The following is an 18347-nucleotide window of genomic DNA, read 5'->3' on the forward strand; positions in this document are numbered from 1 at the left end:
TTCTTTGGAGGTTGTTAGATTCATACTGTAACGACCCTGGGTTTATAAGCACGGAAATCGACCCTGTTGCACGAGCATGCTTTTGCGGCACAGTCGATAGCGCGCCGGACCTCGGGCTCAAAGGTCGAGGGTTCGAGACCTGCTCCCTGCTTTTTCATTACAATACTCTATATATGAATGTCTACCACGTCTAGTCCAACAGGTCGATCTCCAAGGCATTCCAAACATTTCTGTAAAAAAACAACAACAATAAAGCCTTGTGTTCATATTTGTATTTATTCGGCTCACTCTGTTGATGGTAGGTACACTTGATTCAGCTGCCGGTTAGGCGAAGTGTTCCGGCAGGCCCCGAGAGCAAATCAAGTGCACTATAGGCCTGACGCTGGCCAATCGGATGGCTTAGGTTACCGTGTCTGCAGTAACGTAGCATGCGTAAAGGAAAGTTAAAGAAACATTGATACTGTGAGATTTAAAATGTTTAAAAACATGACTAGGGTGACCAAAAATGTCTTACTCAGCACTGTCAACAGTTTTTATTCAACACTTTTATACGCCAGAAAATGCACCTTCTTCCTACGTCTACTGGTGCTACAACCAGCACTGCTGCTGTAATGAATGATTAGGAAACTGTATCGATAGGCTTGCACTGTTGTTAATAGCGGCTTGGGTCTTTTTTAATATCGAGGAATATTTCACTTTCACTGTTCATAGGAGGAACAACATGCATTTGTGCATGAGGCAGGAATAATGCGGCGCTACTCGAGTTTCACTATCGACTTGAACATGGTGTCCCTTTTCGGTCAGTTTCAGCAGAGGATGGAGAGAGTGGAGGGCTGTTGAGAGGGCATATCCTCAGATTGCTGCTCTCTCCCTCCGCTGAGACTGACCATCAGATGCAGGCACCATCAGCCCAGTAAAATAAAAATGAAAAGCAAATTATTTTAATGTATTCTCACTCTGCTGTGCCTCGCAAGTAATACAAAAACGGATCTATTACCGGTGCGATCATATAGATTTTCTTTTAAATGGTCCGAACAGAGGGCAATTCAAGCAAACACAATATGCGGTGATAATGTATTGGGCATATAACCTACTAAACAAACCTAATTGCTTAAGTACTGTTTTTAATAGGTTAATGTTGCAGAGGCGTAGGTTCTGTTTTTTTAAGTCAAGTAAAAAAGAAAATCTGAATGGTAGATCTCGGGCTCGTATTTTGACTCAACGTGATCTTGACTCAGAAAATGGTTGGTGACCACTGGTCTAGTCTATCAGCACCGACAGTAGTTCAAAGTTCATATTAGAGTGGTGTCTCAAATGAAGAGGAGGAAGGAGTAAACATTAGTCTGACGGAAAGAAGTCTAGTCTTCTGCAAGGCCGTTGGAAGTCTGTGTCTGTCTGTCTGACCTTGCTGCCTCATCACACAGTGAAATGGAGTATTCTCCTTGAGGCACTTTGAGCGGCGAGACTGCGGTCGCGTCTCAGACATCACGTGATGGGTTGAAAATGTGTCATTGGCTGCATCTGAAATGGCGCTTGAAATGCACTGCTTTTGACCAGGGCCCGTAGGGGATATGATGCCATTTTGAACACAGCCAGTGTCTGCTTTTGAGGTTGTGGAGAACAATGTAAGCTTACTGCAAAAGGGTGAATAGACACACATTTTCCTTTATACATAGAATCCAGTGTTGCTATGACTGTGCCTCTGATGCATCTGTCTCTTGTTTTTAGTGCTGATACGCTAAAAGTCATGCTAAGTAGAAGGGCAGCATTTTGATACACACTGTAAATGTGAAGATAATTGCGTAGTCTTTCTGTGGTCGCCTTAATACGCCTTTATAAGCTAGAGAGTTTGCATGACCGAACTAGATTTGGTGACAATACAACATGTAATTGCTTTTACTGTTGTCCAGACTACATCTACTCTGGGTCCAGTTACAGCTGTTTTTAACAGTGTACTATCCCCCCGTTCCCCACACTCTGAAAAAAAACCTGAAACCACTTTAGCCTGCCGCTGATGTATGCGGACGGCCAAAGCAGCTGGCCGCGCCTGTCGGAGCAGCCAGAGACAGGTCGTTAGTGCTGGGGGGGACGTGGAAAATAGGCCCAGAATCAGGGCCAGCCAGCCCCTATAACTGCCAAACGTAAAGAACCTCTCAATCTCTTGCTCTCTACCTCTCTCTCCCCCACTCTCTCTTTCTTTCTCTCTCTACCGATAACGGAAGAGGCGAGCCAAGTGGCTATGTCACCCCCCCCCTCCTCTTCTTCCTCCACCTTCCCATCTTTCTGGCTCGACGCTGTCACTCTGTCACTTGCTTGCTCACAGGTCATCACTCTCCGGCGTTTGGGGCTGGACTGTAAGAGCAGTGAAGGATTGGAAACAGCTGGGTCTGGGTTAGAAAATGTCTCACGCTTGCCGTGTTTTCTCCACCAGCCGTGCTGCTCCTTAATCCCTGGATGTGATTCATATCCTCATATTCCTGAGAGCATTTCACACGCAATATTACACACACACACACACACACACACACACAAACCAATCTCTTCTCAAGAAGTTCGGCAACAACCGTGAGCCTCTGCTAACTACAGATGAAGTGGGAAGTTTACATACACTTTGGTTGGAGTCATCAGAACTCGTTTTTCAACCAATCCACACATTTCTTGTTAACAAACTATAGTTTTTCCAAGTCGGTTTTGACATCTACTTTGTGCATGACACAAGTCATTTTTCCAACAATTGTTTACAGACAGATTATTTCACTTATAATTCACTGTTTCACAATTCCAGTGGGTCAGAATTTTACATACACTAAGTTGACTGTGCCATTAAACAGCTTCTGAAAAAAAAAAAAAAACTTCTGATCATTTGAGACATCATTCGAGTCAATTGGAGGTGTACCTGTAGATGTATTTCAAGGCCTACCTTAAAACTCAGTGCCTCTTTGCCTGACATCATGGGAAAATCCAAATAAATCAGCCATTGTAGACCTCCACAAGTCTGGTTCATCCATGGGAGCAATTTCCAAATGCCTGAAGGTAACACGTTCATCTGTACAAACAATAATACGCAAGTATAAACACCATGGGACCACGCAGCCGTCATACCGCTCAGGAAGGAGACGCGTTCTGTCTCCTAGAGATGAACGTACTTTGGTGTAAAAAGTGCAAATCAATCAGAGAACAACAGCAAAGGACCTTGTGAAGATGCTGATGCTGTAGGAAGCAGGTAAAAGTATCTATATCCACAGTAAAACGAGTCCTATATCGACAAAACCTGAAAGGCCGCTCAGCAAGGAAGAAGCCACTGCTCCAAACCTGCCATAAAAAAGCCAGACTACGGTTTGCAACTGCACATGGGGACAAAGATCGTACTTTTTGGAGAAATGTTCTCTGGTCTGTTGAAACAAAAATAGAAATGTTTGGCCATAACGACCATCGTTATGTTTGGAGGAAAAGGGGGGAGGCTTGCAAGCTGAAGAACAACATCCCAACCGTGAAGCACGGGGGTGGCAGCATCATTTTGTGGTAGTGCTTTGCTGCAGAAGGGTCTTATGCACTTCACAAAATAGATGGCATCATGAGAAAGGAGATGTACGTGGATATATTGAAGCAACATCTCAAGACTTCAGTCAGGAAGTTAAAAATGGGTCTTCCAAATGGACAATGACCCCAATTATACTTCCAAAGTTGTGGCAAATGGCTTAAGGACAACAAAGTCAAGGTATTGGAGTGGCCTTCATAAAGCCCTGACTTCACTCCTATAGAAAATGTTGTGGGCAGAACTGAAAAAAACGTGTGCCTACAAACCTGACTCAGTTACACCAGCTCTGCCATGAGGAATGGGCCACAATTCACCCAACTTATTGTGGGAAGCTTGTGGAAGGCTACCCAAAATGTTTGACCCAAGTTAAACAATTTAAAGGCAATGCTACCAAATACTAATTGAGTGTATGTAAACTTCTGACCCACTGGGAATGTGATGAAAGAAACAAAAGCTGAAATAAATAACTACTATTATTCTGACATTTCACATTCTTAAAATAAAGTGGTGATCCTAACTGACCTAAGACAGGGAATTTTTACTTGGATTAAATGTCAGGAATTGTGAATAACTGAGTTTAATTGCATTTGGCTAAGGTGTGTGTAAACTTCTGACTTCAATTGTACCTTAAGAGTCGCAACAAAGCTTGTGTCGAAACACATCCCCAAATCAATCAGGGAACGTCGGCCATTTTAAACGCAAGCACATAATGTTTTGCTGCAACAAATGACTCCCGTATGTGTCTTAATTCTCTCTCCCATGCCGCCTCCGCTGCACCACGCCACATTAGCCAGACTTAGACCCCGGGAGACTATCTTAACTCAGTCTTGAATCTTTTTGCCCTCCCTTTTTTCCCCTTTGTATAAATGAAAAACAAATGCTCTATCAGGGGAAGAAAGGCAGGGGAGCGTGGCTCGCACCTCGTAGCCATGTCGACTTAATGAGTTGAATAACCTATTTACTTTAGAGCAGCCAGCCAAGGACTGTCTTGTCAATGCTCGGCTGGGGGACACAAGAGCTTGTCAGGCGGACTGGAGTTCATACTCCTCAACGATGCCATTGTGAAGAAAATCGAATAAATACTGTCAAAAAAATAACCTCACTATGAAAGTTACAAAGAAATTGTTTGTGTTCAAAACGTATTTTGCGTGGTAAAAAAAAAGAAAATTAGCATAATATGAAAATTAGACATATCCTCAGCTGTCTGTCCTTGTCGTTAAGTTTATGCTGCTATCTATTTTGAATAGAAGTGAAACATTAGCGACACATTTTCCCTCTTTTCCTTTGACATTTTTTTCTGGCTCTAATGTGACAATGTGCCGATGGGATTCTTAATGAAGAGGCCTGCTTTTCAGTGCCTTCTTGAGAGCCATTAGGTGCTTTTAACACATTGCGCTAAGCTAATGGCAGTAATTGAAGTCAGCTGCTCTACTCTCTTACAAAGATACCCGGCAAATTTACCCGCATCTCAGTGACACAGGAAAAAAAGTGAAACACATTTGTTTGTGTTTGTGCCATGTTTGCGATGTGTGTGTTTTGCGTGTGCCATGTTTGTGTATGTGTGTGTGTGTGTGTGTGTGTGTGTGTGTGTGTGTGTGCCATGTTTGTGTATTTGTGCCATGTTTGTGATTTGTGTGTGTGTGTGCCATGATTGTGTGTGTGATGTTTGTGTGTGTGTGCCTTGTGTGTTTGTCTGTGTGTGTGTGGACGTGTTTAACTTTTCTTGTGGGGACCAGAAGTCCCCACATGAATAGTAAACAAATAAACATTTGACCAACTAAGGACTGTTTGTTGGTCCCCACAAGGTCAAATGCTATTTCTAGGGGGTTTAGGGTTAAGGTTAGGATTAGTGTTAGGGTTAGGAGCTAGGGTTAGTTTTAGGAGCTAGGGTTAGGGTTAAGGTTAGTTTTATGGGTTAAGGTTAAGGTTAGGTTTAGGGTAAGAGTATGGGTTCGAGTTAGGGTTAGGGGTTAGGGGTTAGGGAAAATAGGATTTGTATGGGACTGACCTGTGTGTCCCCACAAGGTTAGCTGTACAAGACTGTGTGTTTGTGTTTGTGCTTTTTGACACTTCAGATAGAGGTTAAATTGAAATTTAAAATGTAATTAAATAGTGATTTAGCTCAGATCAGGTTGGAGAAGACTGTAGGTGGGGGGTGCTCTGTGATTGCAGTGTCAGTAGAAAGCCACAACGCAGACTGCAGACCAGCACGGATTCACAAAACGTACAAAAAATTACTATTCTTCAATAAAGTTTTTGGAAATGTTCTTACGTTTTTTTCCTGTTTCTTACTAAGAATTTTGACTCTCAAAAATAATGTTGTTGGATTTCGTCTTGGAAATGTTCTTAATTCCAAGATACAGTGCCTTCCGAAAAATATTTACACCCCTTGACTTTTTACACATTTTGTTGTGTTACAAAGTGTAATTAAAATGGATTTAATTGTCATTTGTTGTTAACGATCTACACAAAATACTCTGTCAAAGTGGATTTTTTCTTTTTAAATCTATGAAAAATGAATCACTAATAATGTTATCTTGAGTAGATACAGTGCCTTGCGAAAGTATTCGGCCCCCTGAACTTTGCGAACTTTTGCCACATTTCAGGCTTCAAACATAAAGTTATAAAACTGTATTTTTTTGTGAAGAATCAACAACAAGTGGGACACAATCATGAAGTGGAACGACATTTATTGGATATTTCAAACTTTTTTAACAAATCAAAAACTGAAAAATTGGGCGTGCAAAATTATTCAGCCCCTTTACTTTCAGTGCAGCAAACTCTCTCCAGAAGTTCAGTGAGGATCTCTGAATGATCCAATGTTGACCTAAATGACTAATGATGATAAATACAATCCACCTGTGTGTAATCAAGTCTCCGTATAAATGCACCTGCACTGTGATAGTCTCAGAGGTCCGTCAAAAGCGCAGAGAGCATCATGAAGAACAAGGAACACAGCAGGCAGGTCCGAGATACTGTTGTGAAGAAGTGTAAAGCCGGATTTGGATACAAAAAGATTTCCCAAGCTTTAAACATCCCAAGGAGCACTGTGCAAGCGATAATATTGAAATGGAAGGAGTATCAGACCACTGCAAATCTACCAAGACCTGGCCGTCCCTCTAAACTTTCAGCTCATACAAGGAGAAGACTGACCAGAGATGCAGCCAAGAGGCCCATGATCACTCTGGATGAACTGCAGAGATCTACAGCTGAGGTGGGAGACTCTGTCCATAGGACAACAATCAGTCGTATATTGTATACAAATCTGGCCTTTATGGAAGAGTGGCAAGAAGAAAGCCATTTCTTAAAGATATCAATAAAAAGTGTTGTTTAAAGTTTGCCACAAGCCACCTGGGAGACACACCAAACATGTGGAAGAAGGTGCTCTGGTAAGATGAAACCAAAATTGAACTTTTTGGCAACAATGCAAAACGTTATGTTTGGCGTAAAAGCAACACAGCTGAACACACCATCCCCACTGTCAAACATGGTGGTGGCAGCATCATGGTTTGGGCCTGCTTTTCTTCAGCAGGGACAGGGAAGATGGTTAAAATTGATGGGAAGATGGATGGAGCCAAATACAGGACCATTCTGGAAGAAAACCTGATGGAGTCTGCAAAAGACCTGAGACTGGGACGGAGATTTGTCTTCCAACAAGACAATGATCCAAAACATAAAGCAAAATCTTTCAATGGAATGGTTCAAAAATAAACATATCCAGGTGTTAGAATGGCCAAGTCAAAGTCCAGACCTGAATCCAATCGAGAATCTGTGGAAAGAACTGAAAACTGCTGTTCACAAATGCTCTCCATCCAACCTCACTGAGCTCGAGCTGTTTTGCAAGGAGGAATGGGAAAAAAATTCAGTGTCTCGATGTGCAAAACTGATAGAGACATACCCCAAGCGACTTACAGCTGTAATCGCAGCAAAAGGTGGCGCTACAAAGTATTAACTTAAGGGGGCTGAATAATTTTGCACGCCCAATTTTTCAGTTTTTGATTTGTTAAAAAAGTTTGAAATATCCAATAAATGTTGTTCCACTTCATGATTGTGTCCCACTTGTTGTTGATTCTTCACAAAAAAATACAGTTTTATATCTTTATGTTTGAAGCCTGAAATGTGGCAAAAGGTCGCAAAGTTCAAGGGGGCCGAATACTTTCGCAAGGCACTGTAAGTATTCAACCACCTGAGTCAATACAAGTAAGAATCACCTTTGGCAGCAATTAGTCTTTCTGGGTAAGTCCCTAACAGATTTGTTCACCTGGATTATACAACATTGGCACATTATTCTATGAAAAAATATCTTCAAGCTCTGTCAAGTTGGTTGTTGATCATTGTAATTTTCAATCTTGCCATATATTTTCAAGCCTATTTAAGTTAAAACTGTAGCTAGGCCACTCAGGAACATTCAATGTCGTTTTGTATAGTTGGCCTTGTGTTTTAGGTTATTGTCCTGCTGAAAGGTGAATTTGTCACCCAGTGTCTGTTGGAAAGCAGACTGAACCAGGGTTTCCTCTAGGATTTAGCCTTTTGCTTAGCTCTATTCCGTTTATTTTTATCTTAAAAGGCTCCCTAGTCCTTGCCAATGACGAGCACATGATGCAGCCACATCCATGCTTGAAAATAATTTGCGTTGTGTTGGATTTGCCCCAAACATAATGCTTTGTATTCAGGACATGAAGTTAATTTCTTTGCCAAATGTTTTGCAGTTTTATTTTCGTGCCTTATTGGAATATTTGTATTATGTACAGGCTTCCTTCGTTTCACTCTGTCATTTAAGTTAGTATTGTGGAGTAACTACAATGTTGTTGATCCATCCTCCGTTTTCTCCTATCACAGCCATTAAACTCTGTCACTGTTTTAAAGTCACCATTGGCCTCATGGTGAAATCCTTGAGCGGTGTCCTTCCTCTTTGGCAACTGAGGTAGGAAGGACGTCTGTATCTTTGTGACTGGCTGTATTGATACAGCATCCAATTTGTAACTTCACCATGATCAACTGGATGTTCAAAGTAGGCTTTTTAATTGTATTTTTTTTATCCACCAATAGGTGCCCTTCTTTGCAAGGCATTGGAAAACCTGCCTGGTCTTTGAATCGGTTTTTGAAGTTCACTGCTCGACTTGGGGACCTTACAGATAATTGTATGCGTCCATGCAACTTATTATGTGACTTGTTAAGTCAATTTTTGGTCCTGAACTTATTTAGGCTTGCCATAAGTATACTTATTGACTCAAGACATTTCAGCTTTTAATTTTTAATTAATTTGTAAACATTTCTAAAAACATTATTCCACTCTGATATTATGGGATATTATGTGTATGCCAGTGACACAACAGCATGGAAAAAGTTACGGTGTGTGTGTGAATACTCTAGCTAAACCCTAAACTAATGAAAACAATTGAACATGTTTCATTCACTCACAAACTTCCTCTGAAAGTTTCAGTAGTGATTGTTTTAAACCAAAAAACATATTTTCAAACTGTCATCTCAGTAAGAAATGTGCGAGCATGATTGTCATCGCTTCGCAATATAGCTATCTAGATCGGTTGCCTAGCGACACTCCTCTAGAAGTTCGTAAGAAGATATTTGAGAAGTTCGTAAGAAAAATGTGAAATCTTAAGATATTGTTGAGGAATTGCACTTATGAACTTCTTTTTTTTAAAATTAAGCTTCTTAAGTTTTTGTTTAAGTGTTTTGTGAATCTGGGCATGTCCAGACAACTGCAGCCAAAGCCACTCTCCAACTCCCACTGGTTCCGCAGAACCACATCAGATTTGATTACACTCAAAGTCAAAATGGTCAGCACTGCAGCAGCCAAGGGGTTGGCAGCGTGGCCAAGGTGTTAGAGTAGCCAGGGAACTTCTCAGCTCCCCACAGCTGACACAGGGCACCTCTCTCAACATTGAACTGTCACTCATTATCAACCAATGGAGAGTAGTCATTCTCATCATGGGCTTACACAGCACAACAAAGCTATATTGGTTAGGGTTAGGGGGTATAATAAACAAGAACGTTACAGTAACATCTGGGGGCAGATTTCAGGAATGACCGTCAACATGACTTGTATCAAGTTGCAACTGCAGAGGAAATTGTGACGCTATTGGCCCGTTATCTCAATAGAGTTCTTACCTCAACGGTTATTCAAGTGTCTCTTCAGTAAAGCTGGACAAGCCACTAAAACAGTTAGGTCAAGTCATCTATTGTCAATGCGTCTCAAATCAAGCCAATAGCAAGTCAACCTTGTCAGTTCTGACCATTTCCCTCCCTCTTCGTGTGTATTTGGGGACACAGTGCTGAGGTGTGCAGCACAGAATTTTGTCTCTTAATTAAGTGTCGCTTTGTTTTGTCTTTAGTGCCGGGGTGGGCCGCACGGGCTGTTTCATCGTGATCGACGCTATGCTGGAGCGCATCAAGCACGAGAAGACAGTGGACATCTACGGCCACGTGACGCTGATGCGCGCCCAGCGGAACTACATGGTGCAGACGGAGGACCAGTACGTGTTCATCCACGACGCGCTCCAGGAAGCCGTCACCTGCGGCACCACTGAAGTGCCCGCCCGAAACCTCTACACCTACATCCAGAAGCTGACTGGGATTGAGGGCGGAGAGAACGTAACTGGCATGGAGCTGGAGTTCAAGGTGAGTTGGTCTGCGTTGTATTATTGCCATGGATCTTTTATTTAAAAAAAATATATAATTGGAAAAATCCACACAAAAATGCAATTTATTTTCAAGGGGAATTGTTTTAGTACAGTGCATCTAGTTGTAAAAGTAGCTTGTGCAGGAGGCTTACATGAGTAAGCATGCAATTCTAAAAAATATATTGCAAAAGGAATAGATAAACTGATAAAGGGTGCAATGCTACAGACAAACAGCCAACTTAAAGATGTTGGACAGCCTGGATGCTAACCCAAGACCAATGTGCTCCAGCTCATATCCTGCTTTATAGTTCCAAAGTGGCCATGCCGACAAAAGAGGAACTAGCTATATAAAGAAAATAAGAAAAAAAACATTCTAGCAAGCGCCAGTGACTTTTTATGTCCAATTTTGTCGGATCGCAAACTTTAATTTCTTGTATTTACTGAAAGTCAGAGGGTGGTTAGATATAGTTTCATGTGAAAACCCCAACCCCCTCGTTCCAACTAACCCACCGGTCATAGTCAGCCAGTCTGCGGTGTGTTATATGTGCTGTATGTAATGCTTTTTGGCCTTGCTTGGTACGCACCCCTAAGAGATGATACAGGTTAGATTACCCATGGCCCTGTCCACATCAGGCTTGCTGCGGCATGATTTTTTTTTTGTTTAATCACAACATGCAATTCTTTGCTCCGCACTGCAAATCTGAGGAGCAGCAATAATTCCCTTGATTCTCCTTTACATACTTCAAGGGCAATTCCACCACTTTTCAACCTCGTTTTCATTATCTCCAGCACAATACCAGTGTCTACATATGTGAAAACGGCAGATTTATACATTTTATAGAAAAAAATATCAAGTAAAAAAGATATACCCGATGACATCATCAAAAGTTGAAACATTTAAAAACTCATTGCCTGTTTAGAAAATCACAATTTTCTTTAACTTTTAATGCTACCCTTTGATGTCAAAGAGAAGCATTTTTGGGGCCTTTCTTCTTATATTTTTAACCACAGATCATAGAAACGCAGTGTTTTCACATATGTAGACACTGGTTTGGTGCTGGAGATGATGAATATGAGGTTGAAAAGTGTAGCCTTTTCACGTTCAGAATGTTTGGCAGCCGAGCACCCATAATCCTACTAAGTCCTTCCCTCACTTTTGCCAGCATTATATTACACAAGCCCCCTGTTTTTAATGTCACCCTCAAGCCAGACACTAGGAAAATAAAGGAGAGAGCTGCATTAGCCAACAGTCACCTAAAGGCAGTGCTTCTTATCTTCCTCTCTGCAGCGTTTAGCCAACACTAAAGCCCATACCTCGCGATTCATCAGTGCCAATCTCCCCTGCAACAAGTTCAAGAACCGCCTTGTGAACATAATGCCATACGAGTCCACGCGAGTGTGTCTTCAGCCAATCCGAGGGGTGGAAGGCTCCGACTACATCAATGCCAGTTTCATAGATGGATACAGGTGAGGAGAGCTTCTTTCAACATGTTGACCAATGTGGTTGAATTATTGAGACTCCTAGTAGTCCACTTCTACCTTGTATTTTGTGATTCTGAATATTTGTATATTGTTTCAGGCAACAGAAAGCCTATATTGCCACGCAAGGGCCGCTAGCGGAGACGACAGAGGACTTCTGGAGGATGCTCTGGGAGCATAACTCCACCATCGTAGTCATGCTAACGAAGCTCCGAGAAATGGGCAGGGTATGTCATGCTAAACTATGTTGTTTCTGTGCACTCTGTTGGCCATGCTAACCAAATGTTGCTAATACTTTAACATGATAACATAACTGACAATACATGTAGAAATTAACTATGCGAACATTCAAAATACATTGAATTCAGACCAACAATGGGCCATCGTAAACAGCATGTACAGCCATACTCTGTTGCAATTTCATTGTACCGTATGAGGTAATCTCACTCATGGGGTTTGTTTCTGTTGTTTTTCCCCCGCTGCAGGAAAAATGCCACCAGTATTGGCCAGCAGAGAGGTCGGCCAGATACCAGTACTTTGTGGTGGACCCCATGGCTGAGTACAACATGCCCCAGTACATCCTGAGAGAGTTCAAAGTGACTGACGCCAGGGTAAGTACTATACTGTTGTACACCCGTCTTTTACTGTTCAAACGCTCACTGAGATTTGACAGTGCTACGAAGCGTTCCTGACTTTGTAGTTTTTGTCAAAATATATCAGATTCGTTGTTTATTGTGTGGAGTTTGGTCAAACGCATAAATCTGTCTACTTTGAAGTTTTTGTCTTTGAATAACTCTGTTTCATGATAAAAACTTGGCAGCACTCGCTACCACTTCTTTGAGCCATTTGATTTTAACGGTTCAGATTGAGACTTGGACTGACAGTTGGCCGACTCCTACTGACCGGGGTTTTTAACTGTGCAGTAGTCCTCAAGCCAACATCTGGGACCCACATCTAATAAGTTGTTTATACCGAACTGGAGGTTTTTAAATGAATATATGCAGAAATATATTTGAGGGAATTATGACATGTGTCAAAGGTGTAAAAACAAATACGGAGCATGGCAGCCTTGAGCCGCTGGGACTTAATTCCATCAAAGGCTTACACTGATAAATGGTGCAGGCTTCTCCTTTGTAGTGTGTGTTACACTGGAACCTCAATGGGATTGCTTCCCCTTATCAAAGGGATACAATATCACTTAAGTAATGCACACCCTCAAAGACAGCTTTTCAAGAGCCTGCCAAAGCTCAGGCACATCAAAGGACTTAGCGTCTTTACTATTCATATTTTAATACAGTCAGGTGAAAATTACAGATATCTTTAGTAACAAACACCTGTCTCTGGTGCTTATAACTTTGTGCCTCGCGGCTCCCTGATTCGTTAATGACCGATATTGATATCTTCAATGGAAAAGCACACAAAAGACAGCGTCATTACTGAGGCATATCGAGATTGTCCGTTTTCTTTTTTTCCTCGACTATCTTCTTATGTGGCCTGTTTGTCAAGTGCTATGTACAGGTTGTCTTGACTTCATCCTCTTGGCTTGACGTTCCATTCAAGTGAACACACTGTATTCTCTCTCCCTATTTGTCCAGGACGGACAGTCACGGACGGTAAGGCAGTTTCAGTTTACAGACTGGCCCGAGCAAGGAGTGCCAAAATCGGGAGAGGGATTCATCGATTTCATTGGCCAAGTTCATAAAACAAAAGAACAGTTTGGCCAAGATGGGCCTATATCTGTCCATTGTAGGTAAGGAGCCACATTCAAAACAATATTTTATGGAGTTTTATATCATTTACAAACAGTTTATAATGATAAGCAAGTACAATAACAGACCACAACGTTTAATGGTATTTAAAAGTTTTAGCTCAACTTGCAGTGGAAACAGTGGTGCTTAACTTTGATCTTACCAGGATAAACGATCAGATTAATGATCTATCCAGACATTAAATTAGCTCCCAGACACCCCACAGCAGTCCTGTGAGATATCATGGCAAGTGGGGAACATTAATATATAAACAGTCTAGTGAACAAAGACAAATAATGCAGTTTGTTTATAAATAGTCTAGTCTAGATTGTGTCGTTTTGTCTAGACTGTTGTTTTGTCGAGACTGTGTTTTGTCTGGTCATGTGTTGTTTAGTCTGAGCACGTGTTGTTTTGTCTGGTCATGTGGTGTTGTCTGGTCATGTGGTGTTTTGTCTGGTGATGTGGTGTTTTGTCTGGTCAGATTGGAGGTTCTCAGACTGTTAATTTTCTGTCTGATAATCTTTGTATTGTTTCTTGCAGTGCTGGTGTGGGTAGGACCGGTGTCTTCATCACCCTCAGCATCGTATTAGAGCGAATGAGGTATGAGGGCGTGGTGGATATCTTCCAGACAGTGAAAATGCTCCGGACACAGAGACCGGCCATGGTGCAGACAGAGGTGAGATACCCTGTTTACCTGTACTTTATACACTAACTATACCAAACACTAGGAACACCTTCCTAATTTTGAGTTGCACCCCCCCTTGCACTCAGAGCAGCCTCAATTATTTGGGGCATGGACTCTACAAGGTGTTGAAAGTGTTCCAAAGGGATGATGGCACATTTTGACATCAATGCTTCCCATTGTTGTATCAAGTTAGCTGGATGTCCTTTGGGTGGTGGACCATTCTATTTAGACATGGGAAACTGTTAAGCGTGAAAATCCCAGCAGCATTGCAGTTCTTGACCCAAACCCCTGCTCCTGGCACCTACTACCGTTCAAAGGCACTTACATTTTACATTCACCCTCTGAATGGCACACATGCAAAATACATATCTCAAGGCTTAAAAATCCTTCTTTAACCTGTCACCTCCCCTTAATTTACGCTGATTGAAGTGGATTTAACAAGTGACATCAATAAGGGATCATAGCTTTCACCTGGTCAGCCTATGTCATGGAAATAAACAGATGTCATTAATGTTTTGTACACGCAGTGTATACTATTAACTATTAGGCAGGTAACAACCCACAGCTATTTATAAGTAGTACGTCTCAAAAAGATTTACCATGTGCTGGGTTGAGCAAACAACCCACAACACCACACACTTAGCATTTAAACGGAACACACAGGATTATCCTTGAATTGAAATGACTGCAGTTACCCAGCACAGTGAATTATCAACATAATCTGTGCACTTATCAGGTAGCCACTTCTCTGTTACATGGTGAAGTCAGCAGTCATATTGAGTCAGCAGTCATATTTCCTCTGTGTTTTCACAGAAAGACTGTGTATACAAATTGATGCTCATCAGATACAGAATTCCACTTGCCGTCTACAAAATATCATTTGAATGGATGACAGACAACTGTTTCCAAGATCTATAGAAAAGATACACAATAGCTTACAAGTGGTTCTCTGAAATTGCTTAAAAGCAGCAATCTTCTACTCTGTGGTGAATTAAGTACATTTTTATTCATCTAATTTCTGAGCAGCAGCAAATGAAAATGTGAACGTGGCAGACGGAGAAAGAGAGAATGATTGAGTCCATGGAAACCAAAGATCATACATATGGAGAGAGACAGAAAAGAAAGACAGAGAAATAAACAAATGAATAGGACCTGGTTGGAAAATGGTGACAAACATTTTGGACCAATGACAAATTTTCCTCCTCTCCTTTCTCCTCAGGATCAATACCAGTTCTGTTATAGAGCTGGTTTGGAATACCTTGGAAGCTTTGACCACTATGCAACGTAAGAGTCCCTCTCCCGGAGGAAAAGCAGAAGGCCCTTGGACAACCCCAGCGAGCCTCTCTTCTGAGCCATAATTTCCTGCTTGAGAAAGTACTTCTTAACTCCTAACTAAAGACTCAGTTTAGGTCTAGATTCAATCAGATCAAGTGTTAACCGGCGATAGCAGACACCCGCATAGCAGATGTTTTGGCAGTGTCGGAGGTGGAACTGCGTTGGAGCAGTCAAATCGGTGAGCAGCTGCTCTTGCGAGCCTTGTCATGAAGCCACACCCACCCCACTCGCATTAGAAGTTCAGAGCGAGAATGTGTAGGCTATATGGAAATAATTACACTCAAATAGAAAAATCATTAAAGGAAATAATGAGGGTTTCTATCATCAAAATGGAGGTGTAGATTTTATCTCACATTCCAGTGTTCCAACTTGTAAACAAGGCTGCATTGGAATTCTGTTAATGCGACAACATGCAGGCCATGGCAATGCCCACTTTAGGTGTAATGCCGGGAGCCACCTGTGAATTTGACAGCTCTAACGCAGTTCCACCTCCAACACCGTCAAAACAACCACTACACGGATGTCGGCTAAAGCGGATCTGATTGAATAGAGCCCTAAGTGTTAGATGTGAGACACAAAAATTTCAAAAAAATCATAAAGATTATTCCTGGAGGACCAAGTGTTTCCCAAAACCCATGGAACTCATCCTGACACGGGAAACAGAGAGGGAATCCTGACTGTTGAAGCATCTTATGGAATTATTTTTTTTCTGTTGCTTCAAGGATTCGTCTTGGGTTAAAAAATACTGAAAGAAACACAAACAAAATAATAACACAACGTACTATTACATCGACAAGTAATGCATCATATTACGAACCACAAGAGAGAGAAATGGAGGCACACAGAATGGCTTAAAACTTGATGCACATTGTAAAGAGACATTTCTGTTCCACAATCAAACGACACAGAGACATCTATCCTTTGAAAAAGAAGACACCAGTGCTTGGTCCACTATGAAAAAAATACCCTGTTTCCTGTCGCAACGTTCATCATTTAAAGAATTGGGGGGGGAAAGGGGGAATGTTTAAAGATATATGAAACAAATAAAACCTATTGATTTAGTTTTTTAGTACTTTACTATACAGTTGATATGTGCTTTATTTTAAACTGTGTGAAATTTGATTTCCTTTTTTTATTAACAAAACGTATCACTCGACAAAGTGAATCAAACAAAGTATTTGCGTAATCGTTCACTTTTCTCTTCCGAGTTGTATTTTTTTAAGCTGTAGAACTGTTCTAATGTATGCACCGTCATGCAGAGAAAAGTCTTTGCTCTTTTACTTATTCTTGCAAATTTTGGGGGTTTGTTTGTCTCAATATGTGCAGTCCTGTATTCACACTACCAAATGTTGACTTTGCTACAGGTTTTTTTTTTAGTTTTGTCTTATTTGTCCAATATCGGATACACAATAACTTACTTACACACTCATGCGATAAACTGGGGGCTTTGTGGAATCAACAGGGATGAGCAAAGTATGAAGTTGCTGCTACCGATTATCTTAGTTCTTCCATGTTAGAATGAAGGTAAAGATGAGCACCTGATGGATAAGATACGTGATATATACATATTTATGGTATATAGAAGATGACAGATATGAATGATATATGAATTATAATATGATCATAACCTATAACATATGTCTACTGAAATAAAGTACATATATAAAACGAATGGATTGTATATGAAAGAGTCCATAATGAGATGTCTATACTTTGGGGGAAATTAAAAGATTTTTCACTGGAATGCACATCAGTAGGACAAAACGTAATCAGTGCATATTTTCTTGTGCAATAAATAGGTGTATTATGAATAGGGTTCATATGGATACTTTGTTAGTCATGACATTGTTGTGGTGAGGCATGTAGGTGGGGAACGTGTCACTCGACGTATCACCAGTGCATTTAGATACGCTCAGAAAGTTTGTAGTTCCATAGCAGGGGGTCGCTTAGACTAAGTCAATGTTCCACACACTAGGACAAGGTACAAAGACGTCACTTTCTTCTTGAGGTGTTAAAACGCTCAACAGCGTAACATGTTTTCATTTTGCATTTAGAGTGCCTTATATTTCTGTCTGTTTTTTTATAACGTTCATTTAACACATTATTGTAATATTTGAGTAGTCCATGCATATAGTTCATATAACTGTATATTTCATTTCTATCTTAATTATTCATTTGTTACATAATATGAAATTATATATGCAAATACGCACATGGCAAGGCTTTCTATTTTCAGTTTCTGTGGCCTTCTTGTGGCTCAGTGAAAATAATTGTAAAAAAATAGCAGAGCATTTTTACCCCCCCATTCGCATTGTCCTTTTGTCCTTTTGTTCTCATTTCAAGTTCTTAAATCTATAAAAAGATCCAGCACTTAATTGGGATAGATGTATATTCAAAGAGAGGCAACCAGTCAATGTGCATTTTAAACAAACTAGGACTATTAAGAATGTTAGGAAAATTAAGGGAGTCAAAGCCAAATGCCTGTTGTCGACACAGACATGCATCATGGGACAATTAGCGGAGTCCATGAGCTTTTACTGAACTTAACAGTGAAAAGCATTTTCTCTATTTCCAATGAGTCAAACGGACTCCAGCAAACGGACACAGTGTACAGTATATAGACAATCAGTATGCCTCAGGCTAGAAAGTATTAGACTGATACATGTATTTGCAATTATAAACAGTTGCAGAAATATACAAACTGTTGGAACAGTTAATTACAAATCTGACAGTACTTAATTGTGTTTTACGTCTGCTAGTGCGGAATATGTACAGTACCAGTCGGAGTTTGGACACACCTACTCATTCAAGGTTTTTCTTTATTTGTATTATTTTCTACATTGTCGAATAATAGTGACGACATCAACACTATGAAATAACACATATGGAATCATGTAGTATCCCAAAAATTGTTAAACAAA

General features: G+C 40.8%; 1 protein-coding gene across 41 annotated transcripts in view; it reads left to right on the forward strand.

Moving 5' to 3' along the window:
- The window catches only part of LOC110500605 (receptor-type tyrosine-protein phosphatase delta), a 589354-nt gene extending 572256 nt beyond the window's left edge, over positions 1-17098 (forward strand). For all 41 annotated transcript variants that reach the window (XM_036958029.1, XM_036958028.1, XM_036958035.1 and 38 more), the window contains 7 exons: positions 9892-10177; positions 11468-11646; positions 11759-11885; positions 12144-12269; positions 13254-13408; positions 13947-14082; positions 15311-17098. In XM_036958029.1, coding sequence (XP_036813924.1) covers positions 9892-10177; positions 11468-11646; positions 11759-11885; positions 12144-12269; positions 13254-13408; positions 13947-14082; positions 15311-15379 — 1078 coding nt within the window. In that variant the 3' untranslated portion in view covers positions 15380-17098. The remainder of the gene's footprint in view (positions 1-9891; positions 10178-11467; positions 11647-11758; positions 11886-12143; positions 12270-13253; positions 13409-13946; positions 14083-15310) is intronic.
- Positions 17099-18347: the final 1249 nt, after the last annotated feature.

Source organism: Oncorhynchus mykiss, chromosome 21 (genome assembly GCF_013265735.2).
Source record: "Oncorhynchus mykiss isolate Arlee chromosome 21, USDA_OmykA_1.1, whole genome shotgun sequence".
Taxonomy (NCBI): domain Eukaryota; kingdom Metazoa; phylum Chordata; class Actinopteri; order Salmoniformes; family Salmonidae; genus Oncorhynchus; species Oncorhynchus mykiss.